Source organism: Colias philodice, chromosome 2, assembly GCF_061535455.1.
Source record: "Colias philodice isolate Cphi_HAF_F1 chromosome 2, ilColPhil1 Martin Lab GWU primary, whole genome shotgun sequence".
In the NCBI taxonomy this organism is placed as follows: domain Eukaryota; kingdom Metazoa; phylum Arthropoda; class Insecta; order Lepidoptera; family Pieridae; genus Colias; species Colias philodice.
The window spans coordinates 5,168,354-5,188,115 of record NC_143087.1 but is presented as its reverse complement, the minus strand read 5'-3'; the positions used below and the strand labels follow the sequence as shown (position 1 = coordinate 5,188,115).

Genomic DNA, 19,762 nt, shown 5'->3' with positions numbered 1-19,762 from the left:
ACGCAGCCCTGCCATTCATAAAATAAAATTGAATTGAATTGAAAGAAGAAGAAAAATAAGAAGAGCCACATAAGAAGTCCCCCACCGAAGATAGGAAATGGGTAGGAAGTGGGTAGGAACAACAGCTGTTCTGTGGTAGGAACTTTATGAGGTAGGAAGTGGAAACTCTGTGGTGGGAACTAAAAGCAAGTCAGCCATAATATAGAATCTTGATAGAATCATAACTGATCATAACACTCCTCGTCACAGCTCCTCGTTTTGCGTCGGAGGTTAAAAAAGACAAGAGTTGCCCGTCTACAACTGTGAAGTGAACTCTATAGAAGATAGAAAAAAAAATAGGTTTGAGTTCTGTAAAACGAAAGTTTACATTGAAATACTTCACACCCCGCCGCGCCGCGCCAAATTAAGAATTGAACTAAATTGGGCACGATTTGAAAAATTCTTTGGGTGTTTAGATAGCCCATTTATCGAGGAAGGCTATGGGTAAAATTATAGCATCCCGCTAAAACCAACAGATTTCAGTTATATTTTTATTGTTGTATGTATTCAACATTCATACCTCTAAAATTATTGATTTGGTTAATCAATTTTGTAAAACAGCTAAGCAGATTTGGATGAAGGCTCATAATTCGGAAACTTATAGAGAAGTCATAGTTGATGTATCAAATTAAATATGTACTGAAATCGTTAGGAAACCTATAATATAATATAATATTTTTAAAATAATATTTCAACTTATTGTTTATCTCATAGTGCACATAAGTGGCTAATCCCTTTTTTATGGTACCGATAAGATAATACCATCCGCATATTTTACTACCACCAAAACGTTAAAAACAGATTTCATTTACAAAGCATTGAATAATGTTTTGATTACATTACATTTTAAATAATTTGAATAAAAATTTATATTAAATACCAGCTATTCTGAATATAAAATATATAAAAGTAATTCGAGAGTGTAATAATGTTGCGTTATTTAGTACATACCATACGCTCTCCCTATTTGTAGATGTTATTATCTTCTTGATATATTTCGATGATAAGCTTATCGGACACTACGTTTACATAAATCGTTAATGTAATTCATTTGTAACAGCTCCTTCTATTTTTGCATATTAACTAGTATGTGTTTAATGTTAACAATAGTTTTGTTTAGTAAAATAAATATTTTTCTGTGATTTAAAAAAAATAACAAACAAACTACATAGTTCGGTAAGAATGAGTCAAAAGTTCCATCATTCTTGTAATACGTACTACAATGCTAATCATCATTACACGTCTATTCACAATAAAGAAAATGGTAAGTAAGCTGTTTTAAGATTTTTTCCTCTAAACAATAAATGAGTGGTTTTTGTTCAAAATGAAATCAAAATGACTATGTAATTCTACACATAGAAATATCCATTTGAAATATGCAGATACAAAAACGAGCAAAAAATAGTTAGGTATATTTTAATAACTATGTGTTTACCAATTTTTACGTTTTAAATTATGTATTTGAGTGTATTTTTTTAAATATTATATACCTACTTAGTTTGAAAACATGCAAAGAAACCTTAAAGTTCGGAAACATTAACCGTTTAGAAACATTTTGACGTTGTCAAATTATTATATTATGTTTGAGATATTTGACATATGATTTACATTTTATTGATAAAAAATGTAAATAAAACTCGTAAAATGTAGACACCGTTCAACTCTAAGTAGTATAATCTTTATTGGTAAATAAAAAATATACTTCCTTTCGTGATCTTATGACTATTCAAGGTTAAAATATTAATCCATAATGTAAATAGTTAGAAAAGTGTAGAATATGCCGTTGTTGTTGTAAAAATAAATCAAGGAAACGTCGTTCTAGTAGGTATGTCTTAAATTTTAAAAATACCTCTTTATTTTAAATAAACTAACATTTCCCTTGCGTTCTTGTAAGATTTAAGTTTTTCCCGTTAATTTTAGAACATTTACTTATAAGACAGACTACAGTTATTTAAATTACCTATCATAATGATCGAAGCTTATATCTTTATAATCCTACCTGTTCTCATAATTTTGAAGATTATTCAATGAGTTTGATTAAAAAATAATCGTGCATGTCTTTAAAAATAAGCAATCCATATTATGACTAGCTATTATTTATTAATTGTCATAACATATATTTTTTTATTGTGTTGTAGATGGTACCAAAATGCATGGAACGCGAAGAGTTGTAACATTTTGTTTGCTCACTACAGTTTTACCATCAATACTCATTATATTTCCATTATATCTTAGGCACATAAGATATGCTGATGTTATGTATAAAATATCAGATTCTGATGTAATACAAATACATAAGGGTCAATCATCAATATTTTCTGAAAAACATTCCTTAAAAATGAATACAACATTTAATGCATTCCAAATGAAGGGTAGGCCACGTTTATCTAAAAAAAGAAAACATATAACACTTAAGAAGTCAATGTCTTTGCCAGACGATACATTAGAATATTGGGGATTCTACTTATTCTCTGGGGCTACTGTTGAATTAAAAGCTTGTTCTAGATATGAAGGTTCCAAAATATTAGTTGTAAAAGGAGATAAAATATTAGATACATGTGGCATTTTAGAGGGAAATAAATACAAACAGGAACCTCCTCTCATTGGTAAAAATGGTCATGTTATGGTTACTCTACAGAGACCTAGTGAAAAAGAAAATATTAAGAAATTAAGTACTAATTATATGCATAAAAATAAAAACATTGATGAAAATGCCAGTGAAATCAATGTCATAAATAAACAAAGAGACAAGCGCGATACACTCAATCCTTCAATACATAACCCTAACACAATATTAGACACTGGTGTTAACCATGGAGGCAATGCATTTAACACATCAAAGCTACAAGAAGATGCGTCTGTATCCAGCTTTGAAAATAACTTGCATTTATGTTACAACAAAAATATACTGATTAATGAATATTTTCCATATTCAATGCAATGCAATAACACCAAATATTTAGAAGTCACTACAACACTTAAAGTTATTCATGAAGTTACATCTGACGGATATTACTACTATATATTTTACAGTGATAATGACTTTGTTGTGAATGATGTTCATGCAATATTTGATATTTACAAGCCAATCTTCCTCTATTCAAATATGTCAGATTCTAAGGTATGTTTGAATAAAACAGAGTGTTCTTTTAATATTGAAATGTTTAGTGATGAGTTAGTTATTGTAGAAGTACCTACAAAAGATGGTTTGAGAAATGATGATGATACTTCCATTCTAATGTCTGTTTGTCACCCTAGAATGTCTGTTTATATAATATTTCCAGTTTCAGTGTTGTTACTTATACTTTTATTTGCATTTTTATGATATCTGTTTAAAATATTATTGTATGCACTATTAGTAAGAGTAAATATTACTGAGAGTAAGACGTTGATTTATTAGTAGATAAGAATTTAAATGTTTGTGTATATAAGTCCTCCTATAAGACTGTGATGTTATTTTGCCTGGCATATAATTTTATTACTGTTGTAAAGAATAAAGTTTATTATTCTACTGATCTTTTTTATTAATATATTATATCCTGCTTCAATTCATATATTTTTCTTAGAATATGTATGTGCAATATACATTACATTTAATAACTAGGTAACAAGTTTATTTTATTTTGTCTACTGACCAGCATTTTGAAACTAGCTAGCCGCCCAGTAGGTATACCGTATACCGTTATAAATTTTAAAGGCTTATTAGACCACCCAATTTTTAGGGACCCTAACCCTAACTAAGAGTGGTGTAATAAGACTTAGGGAGTTAGTGTCCCGATTTAGGGCGATCGGGTCTGCCCGATCTGCCTAGCTCCCTAAGCGCCCTGCAGATTGGGTAATGTAATAACGTTTAGGGCGGTTAGGGAGCTCAGTTGCCGCGCGACTAGTGCGTGGAGTGGCTGCTTTTGTATGTAAGGTGTCACCAAACTTCCCTACTACAGGTTTATATAACTTAAAAGGGAAGTTCCAAATGTTTGTGATCACACCGCCATGTTAACAAATAAATAAATTGTTTAAATCAATTGTTTATTTAATTGTTTTAAAACTCAACAAGTGTTCAAATTGTTCTGCACCTACTCTAATTAATTCATTAAAACTCCCGGTTCAAGCACGCTTAGTATTTGCATATTTGAAAGCTTTTCACGTAACCGCAAATACTCTTTCACCCAGATCTTTCTCTTCTTTTTTTAATATTTGTTATTGCGTCAACGGTTGCCACTGCTACAGCAACTTTTTGAAGTTTGGATACTGACAGCGGCATAATGTAAAATGCAACAATACGTTTATCTCTCTAGACATTCGCGTATAAACTGAGTTAGGGCCCAATTCGCAGAGAAGTGTAATAAGCGCCACACTAACTAGGGAACACGCCCACCCTAGATGCAGGGCCCTTCATATCGGGTAGTGTAATAAGCCTTTTAGTCCAATCCAATAAATATTTAATTTATACAAGATATTTACTTTATTCGTTTTTATACCTATCCATTATCCAATAAACCAAATTATTAAAAAACTTGGATAAGTATCGTAATTCGATTTTATCTATACACTAATAATAATATTATAAAGAGGAAAAGTTTGAAATTATGTATGTATACTTTTCACACATAAACCTCTCAACCGATTTTGATGAAATTTGGCACAGACAATCTTTAGACCCTGAGAAAGAACATAGGCTACCTTTTATTGCGAAATATGTACCACGGGCGAAGCCGGGGCGGACCGCTAGTTATAAATAATTATGCTAGCGAGCGGTGTCGCCCATGGTACCTACATACAAAGCTTATTGCACTGGGTAAACAACGACGTAGGTCGTAGACATATCCAACGGTGAAAGAATAACATCGGTAAAGTATTTCTTGAAATTAGTAGGTACATTCTAACAAACTCTGGATCTTTATATTATTACTTAGCTGCGCCTTGCGGTTTCGCCCGCGCGCGTGAATGAGTTTTTCCCTTTTAATCCTAATGTTCCTGTGGGAATATCGGTATAAAAAATAGCCTAAGTTATTATAACAACAGCTATCTGACAATGAAAGTCCCGTCAAAATCGGTCCAGCCGTTCCTGAGATTAGCCGGAACAGACAAAAATTGTTAAAATTACTATTTTGGTGTAGATTGTAGTGTTAGTAAAATACTATTTTGGTATATGTAGATTGTAGTGTTATTTCAATATTAAAAACAGACAGAATAGTGTATACCACCACCACCTGTATAGAATGAAGTTTAACTTATGGGTCAAAAGGTGCGACTATAGTGGAGCCAATTTAATAGGTAACATTTGACGTCTATCAATTTTATCTTCATAGGGTGGTAACCTGCATAAAAACATCGATTAAAGTGAATTAATCGATACGGACTTGAAACATTTGTCAATCGAACTTGAAACACATGTCAATAATTTATGATAATTTTTATTCCCAAGTAATCAATGCATTCGATTCTAGATGTCAGATTTCGATTTTTAGAGTAACGTCTCTGGTATTTAAAAAGAAAAAAGGTTTATTGACACAAAATTGTAGTGACGTCAGTTCTTTAAATCAGAAATTGTTTATTATGTTTAGAATGGTTTATCAGTAAAATCAAATCCTAAAATTACTTATATCGGTCATTATTATAATAAATATGTAATCGTAATTGAAAAAAGTTAAGCAAATGTGCAGTTCTAACAAAACGAAATATCATGTTATTCTATGTCGTCGTTACTAGGTTACGTTCTTGAATTTTGTTGAACTGTCAAATGTTGCCTATTAAAATGGCTCTACTATAGTATTATATCTTGGATAGATGGGAGGCAAGGGGTGGTATTTTTTCTGGAAATACAATTCGTAAGAAAATACAATTTTCTAACACAAATGATGACTATTTGCTTCATGTTTTACACATGGGCAATATTTATGATCATTTTTGTATGTATTTTAGGCTGTCCAATCATAGAATGCCAAGTTATAATAAACCCGCTTACTCTTACTACGCTTATTCATACCTAGCCGCTCCGCGCGGTTTCACCCCCGTGGCTCCTCTCCTATTGGTCGTAGCGTGATGGTATATAGCCTATAGCCTTCCTCGATAAATGAGCTATCTAACACCGAAAGAATTTTTCAAATCGGACCAGTAGTTCCCGAGATTAGCGCGTTCAAACAAACAAACAAACAAACTCTTCAGCTTTATAATATTAGTTTATATATATGTATTATGGTTCAACTGAAGAGATAATTTTTAGATAGTGGCCTTATCAGGAAACAGATGGATGAAAGATCGGCTCGTGTTATGACGTCATTAGAATATAAAATAAGCGATGCCTAGTCTGTAGTGACGTATATTGTTACTTACTACTTATGAAAGTACTCATGCATTTAAATAGGTATTAAAATGTACTTCTATGCTATAAAAAATTGGCATTGGCAGTTCTGTATCTGCAGTTAATTTGTAACTAATATATAAAAAAACTCGATACGTAACATATATTGAACTATCTAAATTAGGTGTTCGGATAATGTATTTTCTTATTTAGGTAGATGTGTTTCAGGAAGTCCGATATGTATAAATTTATACAAGATATTTACTTTATTGGTATAATTCTTTAATTGTACACATATTGTATTTTATGATTAATTGCATATAGTATTAGAAACTTGACATACACTAAACAATAAGTTTGCTTGTGTGCTTACATGTTTTATTATTATATTATGTTGAAAGAGAATTCACAATAAACATTTACGACTATTGTATTTTATTCTAAATAATTGTATACAGGAACCTTAATCACCAACTTCATGTTATTTTAAAATTAATTTATTTGAAAATATAAAATTAATCGAAATAAACAAAAAACCATGTAGAAAACAATAAAAAAAAAAGTTGTAAAACAGGTTTTGGATATAGATCAAGAGCCACAATATATAATTACATACTGGGGTCAAAATAACAGGGAATAGGGGGGATATCAAAAAGGACAAAACATAGGGCCCATAAAAAGAAAGTAATGAACATATTGAGGAAATTTTGATTTATTATTTCCACATAGTTGTTTCCAAAGTGTGTTCAGGCGAGTTGGTAGATCTTCTGTAAACAAAAATTTTTACAGCTCAATACAAGAATTTTTATGAAATTAAGGTTCCGATCGGGAGTGGAGTGCTACAAATCCTCTTCAATAACAATACCAATAGATGTTTAATTATATTTATTTACTGAATTACAAAAAACAGTTACCATATTATGTACAACTGGAAAAAAGAGGTTACAATACATTATTTCCTTCTAGTACTTTTGTGATTGAAATAGCCTCTCCAGTACCCGATGAGACCCCTCTGCAAGTGGCAGAGAGGTCTGCGCGGAACGGGGGCCATCCGGCCGAGCCGGTCTTACGCCTATAATGTATATTAAACTTATAATATAAGACTATAATAGTATAATGCATTCATTAAATAAACTAAAACAAATATCGGTCCAAATGAAATGAGTTCCAATAAAAAATCAGCACAGCGGTACTTGGAAGGCGGCTCCTAATACTCACACTGTATAAATATCGCAATAGAATGCAGGACACAAAAGTATAAACCGGAATGCGTAGGCACCTCAGATAAGGTTGGCCACATCGCTGGGCATTTCAGTAATAGTAGTGTGGTAGAACTCCTCAATATCTTTTAACGCTCTCTTGTCATTTTCAGTCACGAAGTTGATAGCAATTCCCTTACGACCGAAACGACCACCTCTACCAATCCTGTAAATAATTAAGAATAAGTATCATTTTCATAGTCAAAAAAGGGGCTGTTCATAAAATACGTTCGCATACAAGGGGGGGGGGGGAATTTCGCGAGTGTGACAAGATGTGACAAGGGGGGACAGAGGGTCTACGGCAGCGTGACGTTCGCCGTTCATTAAAAATTTTTACTGAGTATTAGTTTATCTCTCGACTTTTTTTTCAATTTTGTAATGATAGAAGTCATTTATTTCGTATTAGTAAATATACAGATATTTAAATGTATAGATATATATTATATTTATTACAATAAATTGTAACTTGATAAAATTTGTGTGTTATCAATTAAAATTTATCATGCTTATGGGGGGAGGGGTATGCTTTTACGGATGTCATCGTAATTTAAGTTTATGTACAATTTGTTATTATGTTCCAAATAAAGAATTTTTTTTTTTTTGAATGGTACACTACACACCTGTGAATGTAATTTTCACGATTGGTTGGCAAATCATAGTTGATGACGCAAGAAACTTGCTGTACATCAATACCACGAGCGAGCAGATCAGTGGTGATGAGCACGCGAGAGGAGCCGGTGCGGAACTGGCGCATGATCACTTCGCGCTCGCGCTGCTCCATGTCGCCGTGCATGGCGGACACGGTGAAGTCACGGTCGTGCATCGACTCGGTGAGCCAGTCCACCTGTCGACAATACACTTTATATTAAAAAAGTGAAGTCTCATGCATGGCCCCTAGTGGGTTTTTTTTTTGTGTGGTGTCTCTCAATGTTATCCAGAAGGGCTTCTACACCCCTAGTGGGGTAAGGGGCAGATGCATTATACATCTGTTTCACTGATCGATTTTCTTTAGGGACAAGTAGGTGATCAGCCTTCTGTGTCCTACCAGACCGAGACATTTTTTTTTCTTCGTCTCCACCGGGAATCGAACCCAGGACCCCTCGGTGCTACGCTCACGCGTCAACCACTGTACCAAGGAGGCGGTCAATTATAGTCAATTTATATTAGGGCACACTTAAAAATGTTAAATTTTGTAAAATGTAAATTATAAGTTACTAGCTTTCCGCCCGCAGCTTCGCCCGCGTTTTCAGAGAAAACCCCGCATAGTTCCCTTTCCCGTGGAATTTCCGGGATAAAACCTATCCTATCTCTCAAGTTGGATCGAACTGCACATGGTGTGCGAATTTTATTATAATCGGTTAAGTGGTTTAGGAGTCCATTGAGGACAAACATTGTGACACGAGATTTATATATATTAAGAAAGATATCTCATACATATTTGTAAAAATGTATTAACCCATTGACCACCGAGCGGCCCGATCGGGCCGAGACACAATAGATTTTCTATTGTGTCTGTGATCCGAGGACTGACGGATTAAGCTTGTACATATAACATCATTTTGTTTTCTTAAAAAAAGGGCCTTATATTAAACTAGTATAGAAAGTTCGCCCGATATATTATTGTTCTTTTAAATGGACAACTACTGTACCCATAAATATAAAACATAGCTGGCATTTGACTTAAACAATTAATAAATATATTTATTGCATCTCTTGATAGCTTATAAATTATTATATTAGATTAAGCATAATTTATAAAAGATTGTGGTAGCTCAGACGTTTGGCATTTGAACTTTAATCACTAAATGGGGGATTTGAGATGAGAATTTCAACAACAAGTGTTAACTGACAACCTGAACTTGGATCAAGGTGGTGGATACCATAGGTGGTCTTAAACCACATACAAAGCCTTTATCCATGCAGTGTTAACAAATTATAAAGGCAATAATTTATTAAAGCAAATAATGTTCTTTAAAATTACGAAACATTAGCTTTTGCAGTCCAATTTTATTTGCAAGCATATAACATTATAACAAAAAAAAATGCTTTTATGTTGCTGTAGTAATTTCCATTGACTTGGTTGACAAGGTTTATAAAACTAAAAGTTTATAATGTAAATATGATACATCATATTTATTGTAAAAAATTGTGATGAACTAATGCATTTTTGAAATATGATCCTCCTCTAAGCCGTTTTACTGCAAGCTTAGTAACAATAAAGTTATCAATTCTAATGTTGCAGCTATATTTAATTTTATCACCATAAAGGATTGAAAGGTAATGCATATTAAAAAATGTTTAAATTAAAACATTGAACTTAGGTAAATTGTGAATACTTATGAAAAATAAATATATAGTAGTTTTATAAAAAATGATTTAATTAAATTACTGATAACAGCTAAACTAACTAAGAATTGCCTCTGAATTTAAATATTTAGAGGTAAACTTTTAACTCTATTATATACTGACCTTGCGACGGGTGTTGCAGAAAATTACAGCCTGAGCAATTGAGAGTGTATCATACAAGTCACAAAGAGTATCCAACTTCCACTCTTCTTGGTCAATTGAGATAAAGAATTGTTTAATACCTTCCAGGGTAAGCTAGAATATAAATGTTTATAAAATTAATAAATTTGTTACATTTAAATCAAGTGTACAGTAAATCATATCCTTTCGTCAAAAAATAATTTTTTATCATATATTACATAACTAATGTAGTTACATGGCCTCTAAAAAGATCAATATGTTAAGTAATTTAATTATCTTGTTTCTGTTCAAGGTAACATAGAATACTTTTGCAATTATACCACAATAATTGATTAGCACAATTAATGCAACATGAAATATTAAAATTTACCTCTTCCTTTTGCACAAGAATGCGAACGGGATCTCTCATGAAACACCGAGACACTTCCAATACATCATCAGGCATAGTAGCCGATAACAGAATAACTTGTACATCAGCAGAAAGCATCTTGAATACATCATGAATTTGGTCTTTGAAACTGGAATTCAAAATAAAACAAATATTTACTTAAATATAAACCAAATAAAGAAGATTTTATTATTTACTAGCGGTCCACCCCGGCTTCGCCCGTGGTACATGTTTACGTTTTCTCTACATAAGAACCATCCTCGTACTTCAAGGAATATAATAAAAAAGGATTATCGAAATCGGTTCAGCCGTTCTTGAGTTATGCACTTACCAACACATTTTGCAATTCATTTTTATATATAAGATTATTATTATTTGAGATTGAAACATGACTGGAAACTAAAAATACTTAACAGAGTGTATGACTCACCCTCTAGACAACATTTCATCGGCCTCGTCAAGTACAAAGAGCTTGATAGTGTTGGCCCTCAGAGCTCGACGAGTAATCATATCATATACACGACCGGGGGTTCCTACAACCACGTGGACACCACTCTCGAGTTGACGCATATCCTCCCGGACATTGGTTCCACCAATGCAAGCATGGCATTTGGCATTTAAATGATCACCAAGGGCTATCACCACCTAAAATAATATAATCAATTATACATTATTATATTCTTATTCATTATGATGTGATAAGTTTTAAATCTAGTTGAATTAATACATATTGGAGTTTGAGAACAAAAGATTACCTTTTGAATCTGTTGAGCCAACTCTCTAGTTGGTGCTAAAATAAGAGCTTGACACTCACGAATACTGGTATCAATCTGTTGAAGAATTGAAATCGAGAATGTAGCTGTTTTCCCAGTTCCAGACTGAGCTTGAGCTATAACATCACGGCCTTGAATGCAAGGCATTATAGCGCGTTGTTGAATTGCAGACGGTTTCTCAAAACCGTAAGCATATATTCCTCTCAACAATTCTTCCTTCAAATTCATGTCATCGAAGCTTTCCACGACTTCGTCCCAATTTGTGTCGAGAGCTCCACCGGGCTCCATGCCGGGAGGTCCGTCATAGCCTTGATCCTTAGCGGGGCCATTTTTGTCGTCTGTCCAATCGTCCGATCTGTTAAACGAAATTATGTTTCATATTAAAAGTATCAAAAGTATTTTTTACAAGATATAATGCAGTGAATAAGCAAAATCAATTAAAATTTCAGAACTGTCAAAATGGCATTTCTAACGCATATTATACGCAATTTTTTAATGAAACCAACCTAACGCGGTCATTTTATACACAGAATTTTGATAACTTCATTAAAAGTCTTAATCGAGAGTAAAAAATCGTTTTCATCATAAAAACACGTGCAGAGCCGAATTAGTAATAATGTTCCTCCTACCAGCGCCATGTTGGCAATCGGCAACCGTGGAGAGAATAATTTTTTACAATAACTATTATAGAACCACTAATACCACATATTATTTTTAACTTTATGATATTTATACACTTCTCAAACACTATTATTTCATTAAACACTGCTTAAATTAATCATAAAACTTATCTTACCTTCTTTCAGGTGAATAAGACATGTTCCAATCGCGGTAGCTGAACGGAAAAGAACTAGCAAGGTCAAGTTAAGTTTAGCAAAAGCTTTTTTTATGGTTATATACTTAAACCGATTTTCGCCTTTTTTAGGGATAGGGATCAAAATTTTAATATTTTAAAATGATTATTAAAACACAGAATTTTTTAATATCACTGTAAATTACGGAGAGATGCGAATTACTAATTTAATAGGAAATAAAACGACGGAAATACTGAGACTTTATTTTTAGTAGGCAACACTTTAGCAAATGCCACTATTGATCGGTGACATTTTGTCTATGTTATTTATTGTCTGGTATTGAGTATCCAGTAAAAATAATGAACGCAACTTTAGAATAATTATTTACTTTGTGGAAATTTTTAAATAAATTTATATAGCTATTACTTTCATTATTTTATCTGTATGCAAAGTATTTGCAATACAAAAGAAGCAAAAAGAAGCATTCGTGCACAAGCAATTAATGTAAATTGTGTATAAAATATAAATACGAAATTATATTTTATATCACCACATATAAATCACTAACAATAACCCGTGTGAAAACTTTGTTTTATTGTTATATTGTAAAAAATATTTACGTTAATTATTTCGTTATAATCAGTACCTAGTACAACGCAATTCTGGAGTTAATTCAAAATAACAGGAATTGAAAAGTGAATATTTCCAAGTTGATTTTTTTATTTGTTAACAGTTATTTTTCCGTTCTCTTCCTGTTAACTCCATAAAACTTCTTTTTATTATAATCTTTTTATATTATCTTTACAGACAACGACCAAAATGTAAGAAAACTAAATTTTTAGTTCTCAAACTTACAAAGCAATGAACGTAGCGTTATTGTCGTTATGTTGGTAGAAAGCGCTTCCTGTCGTGTCTATGTGCATGCTGCCATTTTGAAACGGCAGTGCTTTTTGTTCGTGTGGAGCGTTAGCTCGTTGCAGCGATAAGACTGTGTTATAGCAAAGTTTAGTTTTAATTTGTAAGAACTTAAGCAAAATGAGCTGGCAAGATTATGTTGACAAACAGTTAATTGCATCCAGGTGTGTTACAAAGGCTGCAATTGCCGGTCATGATGGAAATGTCTGGGCCAAGTCGGAAGGCTTCGACGTAAGTTATTTTTTAGTACTTTGTGTTTTGTGAAAGAAAACGAGATTTTTAGTGACAATGACAAAAATTATGTGAATTTAATCTCATTTCTAAATTTGTTTAATGACCAATCCGGCAAGTTGACAAGATGGCGACATGTGGTAGCAACCTGTTCCAATTGGAAAATGATTTTTATCATGTCATGGAATTTTGGAAAATGTAATTTGTTGTATTATGAACATCTAAACATTATAAAACCAGTTTAGTAGATTTTATAACGATTTGTGAGCTTCCTAGCCGCTAATTATGGAGTTAGTAATGCCGGCCGGTACTTTTGGCCAAGAGTCAGGTCAAAGTTACACGTAGCCGACGCCTAATATTGACAAAAACATTAAAAATGTAATTAGTGATTTAAACACTAGAGACTTGATTTTATACCAAAATTATTTAAGAATTGTATTTTGGATTTTTTATTCTGCGCCATCCCCCCATTATCAAGAACACACCATCGTGAGTCATCGCCGATCGTAACTATTTGCGTTGAATTTCATTATTGTGCACTATATGCAATTCTATTATAACATGAATATTCTTATTTACTTACTCCATGCTTAATCTTTTTATTTCCTTCTTAGAAATAATCGATTTAATAGACGCTAAACTTGATGATGTCATCGATTTCAATTTTAAAAGTACCACTCCTTGTATATAAATTAATCCATAAATATTATTTGATAATGATGATAAGGATCGAGCAATGTGATAAATTTTTAAAATCTACAATTTAAAATTTTCAAACATTTATAAATTTAACTAGATTTCCGCCCGCCGCTTCGTCCGCTTTGTCTAAAACCTAATAAATTATTTACTAAAACATTCCTCGAGAACCACTCTATTTGTTAAAAAAAACCGCATCAAAATCTATTGCATAGTTGTAAAGATTTAAGCATACATAGGGATATAAGGACAGAGAAAGCAACTTTGTTTTATACATGTCGGTAGTGATGTAACATAATTGGAGCTACAAATATTTTTATTTTTTTTGACAAATTGAAATTTTCTTTTCCTTAATTTAACCCATTGAGCCCTGAACAGCCCGATCGGTCCACAACACAACAGATTTTCTATTGTGTCTGTGATTCCGTGGCCTGAGTTATTAAGTTCCTCTAAAAATTAGTTAAATATAAAGAAAACCAAACTAGTTAATTGATTTCCAATTTTGTCATAGGAGTTCTAATTAATGAAATTAAGAATAATTTAAATCAAACAATTTGCTTTTGATCAAATGGCCTATGGAGGGATTATTTACATATTTTTCTTAATGTTTTCATAACCTTTTAAAAAAAATCTTAATGTATTGCAATTTTTTTAAACAAAAAATACATATGGGATGGGTAATTTATGAAATGAATATCCTCACATATTATATGATGGCCTTTTTTTCGCCTTTGTGTTTTAAAGATATTATGTAAAATCTAAATACAGTTTTTTTTTTCAGAATTTACTTTACACTTTTAACAGTTGATCTATAAACTTAGTTAATTGTATTTTAAATGTTCTACTACATAATTAATAAATGTTACTATGGCAAGTGTTGAAACCTGAATTAAGTACAAAATTTCTATTCATTTATTTGCTATTGCTTATATTTTATTGACTAGCGTGGATTACTTGTTTTTGACACTGTTTCATAGGTATTGTGTAGTTGTAAAGGTGAAAATACTTAAATTATTTAAACAATAAATACCTAACAATTTATTTTCAGAGTGTAATCTAAAATAAAAAAAAAACAATCATCTATTTTTGGGTGTGTACTTTATTCACACGACTTTGTACGTGCATCCCCGTTTTTCGGGAAATCCTTTCTTAGCGGATGCCTACATCCTAACATCTACCTGCATGCCAAATTTCAGCCTGATACATTCAGTGGTTTAGGCTGTGCGTTGATAGATCACAGATAATTATTGTGTTGCTTCTTAAATTCAGGATGTCTTAAATTTAATAAACCATTCATTGACTTGAAATATTCACTGAAAAGTTTAACTTTTGAAAGATGTTTTAGTGACTTATTCATGATATAGATAGTAGATACTACAAAACAAATTGTTTTATATATAGATTTAACTCCTATCAAATAGGCGGTAACTATTACGCACGTAAAATTCAATTAAATCAATTGTTAACAGATATCAAAAGATGAAGTTGCGAAAATCGCGGCTGGCTATGAAAATGAATCACTCCTTACAAGCGGCGGCGTGACGATAGCGGGCACGCGGTACATCTACCTCAGTGGCACAGACCGCATCATACGCGCAAAGCTCGGCAAAGTCGGCGTGCATTGCATGAAAACGCAGCAAGGTGGGTTCACTGTGACACAACACTAACTGCAATTTTATTTGTCTACAGCATTTTAGAAAACTTCGTTACTTAGTGCATTCCTGCATGATAATAGTGACCCATACTGATTTTAACTTTTGTTCACAGCCATCGTAATTTCTCTCTACGAAGAACCCATTCAACCCCAACAAGCCGCATCCGTAGTTGAGAAGTTAGGAGACTATTTACTTACCTGTGGTTATTAGAGGTATATAATTTACTTTTTCATTAGAATACATTTGAATATATTGTCGTGTACCAGATAAATGACCTTATTTTTCCTTTGCAGATCGAAGCGCGCCGTGATCTAAGAATACGATAAGATAATATTTTTTCCACAGGGAAATAAGTAACTGCATTTTGTATATTCTATAAAAGTGATAAGGATCGTTCATTGGTTTTGATATTTGATAAATTATGGCGCCATCAGTGTCTGATGCGCTTAGTAACTGTGTGCAGATACAATTACTTTGCGGATTCTGGACCCTTTTTTACACGCTCACCGCTTCCACAGAGTAATTGTTACTGTAGTGTGGTTAAAATTTATATTTTAAAAATTTGCTTTTATCGACCGATGCAGTGAAGCGATTTCAGTTTTGCTAGCGGGTCTTAAAGTATGATGTATAGAGATTTTTTTTATTTCTTTTCAAGCATTCTGACACCTATGAATTTTTATATGTCGCGTATTCCTTTTTATTAATTTTTAAATACATCATAAATGAAGCTAGTATTATAAAAAAGTGTAACAGCCGTTCGCAAATCGAGTTAAGTTTTTGCTTACAGATGCTTGATAAGAAATCACTATAACCACGTAATGAAATTACTGTAACAATATACAACATAATTATATATGTAATTACAAATAGGCATTTGTGTAAGGGCTTGTTATGAAATGAAAGACACTGTAACCCAAGTAAAAATATTACATTTTTAATGAAAAATCTCTAGTCCCACTGGAACCATCGTGTGAAAAGTATATTCAATAATATAATGAAGTGAGCGTGCGGTCTCGGGGCGGCGTCTCTCGCGAGTTTGTGCACGCCAACAATTTTTGCTATGCTTCTTTTTGATTATTCCGCAAATATAATCTTGTGTAGTGAAAAATAAACATTTGCATTCTGTTTAACTCTTAGCTGCAGTAACTAGAAGCGCTCAATTATTATTATTACCCTGTATCCTCCAACAAGGCTTGCAGTAAACGAAGGGTGCATATTGTTTATATTTGATATTACTACTATAGCTTTGTACATTGTTTCTGATAAGCGATGGGAACTGTGTCTATCTAATAATAAAATGATTTGTATTATATCATCTTGTTTGATTATTTTCCCAGGTACCCAATAATTCGTAAAAAATAAAACTGCTCTTTGCTAATGAACATAATTTATTTTCTTTTGACAAAATCTACAATAATAATAGAGTTAAGTACACTCAAATACAAGAATTGGTATAAAATGTTAAAACTTGTAGTCTTCAAAAAAGATTTTGGTTCTTAGAAATTACACAATACAAGGTTCATTTTACAAGCCTAAATTCTACGACAAAAATATTATATATTTAAACTTATAAAAATTTGTGCCGATACTGTGGTAAATACAAATATGTATACGATGTGAATTTTATTATAAATCATGGTATTTTATAAAAAGAACATATTTTTAGAAACAAAAGCATTGACTTACATAAAATTCTACGTGGTTATTATCTACATTTCTACAGTACTATATTAAAGAAAGGAAAATTTTAGTTGCCTAAAAATTGTATATTGCCTTAGAAATAAATTAATTTACGAGTTGTTATTATAATTTTATATGATCATCTATACAGTTAGTTTAACAATTAATACGTGTCGGAACTTAGGTACCTACATAAGCCCACTTACAACTACACATTCCATAATAATTCAAAAGCCACATTCACACGTGTATACTATCAGTTAAAATTTTAACGCTTAATATTATTAACAATATATTAATACATATATACTTTGAATAAATTAAAATTGCAATGGTAGTTGTGCGCGGTTAGAATGGTGCCGTTCGAACGGAGCGGACACGAGCCTTAGTTTAATGACCACCTAGTAGCATTTATTGTTGAAATCACGGATGCTCCAATGAATAATGTCGCGATTTCTTCCAAAGATTTCTAAAAAATCCTTTTCGTTGCTTCTGTCCTGGATGGTCTTCACCTGCAGAAAAAAAGAAAGTAAGTAACATTTAATCATACAATGTAACCTTGGACAGGACGTAATATCCTTAATAGGTAAGACTTCTATGAAACTTATAATTAGAATCCATCAATCAACGTAGGTATTGCGATAAGTACCTATAGTTTGATCTTGGCAGTATCGTAAGGTCACAATGCATTTGTGTCACTATGTAAGGTCTTGTTAGTAATTAGCAACTAATTACAATAATATGTAGGTTAATACGAATAATGTTAAAAAATAATTGTGATAGCAATTTTTTTTTATAAGGACCGTTTTATTAGTTCCCTCTGCACCAAAAATTCCAAAAAAATAGGTAGCGAGAGAATAGCTAGAGAAGAGAAAATTAAAAATTAATTTATAAATATAAAATACGTGATTTTTAGCGATGAAGTAAGAGAGCGTGCCGTTAGTAGGGCAACTAAGAATAGATCGGTTAGAAGATATTTTCCAGCGCGCGTCCCAAATGTTTTGCGTGCTGCCAAAAATAGACCTCATCATGATCTCGACATATGATGCCGGTCAAGAGGTACAAAGATTAACTATTATGGTGTATTATCATGCAAAACTCTTCAATGAAAATATTAAATAATTAATCTTTTAGTAAATACTAAATACCTATAGTAGATATACTAGCGTTGTGATTTTAATAGTAGGCTATCCAATGGAAAATTCCCACAATTCTATGGCGTAAAATGAGAGAAACTCATAGCAACAGTTTTTAAAAAATCGAAATTCATCATGATATTTTGTAGTATTAAAACCAAACAGACAGTGTGCTCATCTATTTATAGCATGCGCAGAGGAGGCCCGTCGCATCGCATTCAAGTTCATTGCCTAGACTACCCGCAAAGATCGAGTTCTTATATTGATTTGATTTGTTATATTAGTTAGATCTGAATATTTAGGTTCATACTTCAATGAAATAAGTATTTCTTATTCTTAATTTTGTGCTTATACATATAAGCGTGTACAAGCGAATTTGTAGAAAAGTTAGATATTATGTAACTTCTACATTTTTAAATGCTGTAGGGTCGCGCAGTAATATGTGGCAAGTACAATCAAATGGTAGGTAAAAAATGAAGACACCGGATCTACTATGGAGCCAATGCTTTCGTTCTCAGAATACTAACGAGACAGTATTGATCGCATAAGGAAGACAAGTTTTATCTCTACTCTCTAGTCAGGCGTTCGCGTTAGTTATAAAATTATCACTTCAAACAATTTTCTTTTGCGTGATTGTTATAATATGGAGATAAATATTGGCGAAAAAGATTTTTAAAATAGGTACATGGATTTTAATATTGTTTAGTAATTTGAAGTCAGGTATTATTTTTGTAATTATATTATTAAGATAAAATATTTAATGATTACAATTAAGTGTCTAATCGGGTCACGAAGATCGCGATGGGGAAGTTTATAGGGATATATAGGGCTGGCAGGGGTAGGGGAGGGCGGTAGGGTGGGGGGTGCAGGGTTCGTCGACTCGCCGGTGAAGGGCAGCGAGGTCGGTGCGTTCGCTTTCGACGGCGCGCGATGGCGACGCGGCGCGCCGGGTGCCATGTATTGATCCCGCAGCCTCCGCTCTCCCGCACCGACTGTTCCTCCTGGCTCCATATTCTACTATGCTCTCAGCTTACCGTTAAATAATTCCCCACAATAGAATACGCTGCGAACTCACCAGACAGACTGTCGCATTTTATACAAACATTGAAGCCATACTATACCAAGATTAAAAGTTAGTTTTAAACTTTTAACACGGAATAATAATTACTTATAATTTCATAGCGATTTCTTTTCGCCATTTTGTTAAAACAGGTTAAACCAATTAAATTTTTTATTTTAATTAATATGGTTGTACTTACTCGATATTTGAATAAATGAAACGAGAAATTTTTGTTAAGAATATTTTTTATATAAACAAAATATAATCCTAGCGGTCAATGATCGCATGACATTGATATTTCGATAAAGCTTTAATGTTAGTGACATTGAACTCGTGAATTGTATCGTC

General features: G+C 32.5%; 4 protein-coding genes across 11 annotated transcripts in view; 2 read left to right on the top strand and 2 right to left on the bottom strand.

Annotated features, from left to right (window-relative positions):
* The first annotated feature begins 1,006 nt into the window (after positions 1 to 1,006).
* LOC149490402 (uncharacterized) lies at positions 1,007 to 4,061 on the top strand. 2 transcript variants are annotated; one of them, XM_089703861.1, is made up of 2 exons: positions 1,007 to 1,303; positions 2,178 to 4,061. In XM_089703861.1, exons 1-2 carry the CDS (start codon positions 1,222 to 1,224, stop codon positions 3,362 to 3,364), a joined length of 1,269 nt encoding a protein of 422 aa, XP_089559987.1. In that variant the 5' UTR covers positions 1,007 to 1,221; the 3' UTR covers positions 3,365 to 4,061. The 2 variants fall into 2 exon arrangements, with proteins under 2 accessions (XP_089559987.1, XP_089559994.1); XM_089703868.1 differs by lacking the exon at positions 1,007 to 1,303 and adding an exon at positions 1,625 to 1,864.
* A 2,973-nt stretch (positions 4,062 to 7,034) lies between these two features.
* eIF4A (eukaryotic translation initiation factor 4A) lies at positions 7,035 to 12,256 on the bottom strand. Of its 3 annotated transcripts, none has more exons than XR_016316670.1 (8): positions 12,044 to 12,255; positions 11,230 to 11,602; positions 10,905 to 11,119; positions 10,457 to 10,604; positions 10,069 to 10,200; positions 8,220 to 8,443; positions 7,559 to 7,765; positions 7,035 to 7,107 (listed from the first exon to the last, which is right to left on the bottom strand). XR_016316670.1 is itself a non-coding variant. In XM_089703829.1 (8 exons), the coding sequence occupies exons 1-7, from the start codon at positions 12,064 to 12,066 to the stop codon at positions 7,621 to 7,623; spliced, it is 1,260 nt and encodes a 419-aa protein (XP_089559955.1). In that variant the 5' UTR covers positions 12,067 to 12,256; the 3' UTR covers positions 7,035 to 7,107; position 7,620. The 3 variants fall into 3 exon arrangements, 2 of the variants coding, with proteins under 2 accessions (XP_089559955.1, XP_089559948.1); XM_089703829.1 differs by having other exon boundaries at positions 7,620 to 7,765; positions 12,044 to 12,256; XM_089703822.1 differs by having other exon boundaries at positions 7,035 to 7,765; positions 12,044 to 12,256.
* Positions 12,257 to 12,965: 709 nt separating this feature from the next.
* On the top strand, positions 12,966 to 16,850 carry chic (profilin chickadee). Its single transcript, XM_089703842.1, has 4 exons — positions 12,966 to 13,187; positions 15,353 to 15,524; positions 15,651 to 15,750; positions 15,832 to 16,850. The coding sequence occupies exons 1-3, from the start codon at positions 13,077 to 13,079 to the stop codon at positions 15,746 to 15,748; spliced, it is 381 nt and encodes a 126-aa protein (XP_089559968.1). The 5' UTR covers positions 12,966 to 13,076; the 3' UTR covers positions 15,749 to 15,750; positions 15,832 to 16,850.
* Positions 16,851 to 16,908: 58 nt separating this feature from the next.
* LOC149490398 (uncharacterized) overlaps positions 16,909 to 19,762 on the bottom strand; it is a 103,819-nt gene continuing 100,965 nt past the window's right edge. For all 5 annotated transcript variants that reach the window (XM_089703809.1, XM_089703786.1, XM_089703777.1 and 2 more), the window contains one exon: positions 16,909 to 17,730. In XM_089703809.1, coding sequence (XP_089559935.1) covers positions 17,642 to 17,730 — 89 coding nt within the window. In that variant the 3' untranslated portion in view covers positions 16,909 to 17,641. The remainder of the gene's footprint in view (positions 17,731 to 19,762) is intronic.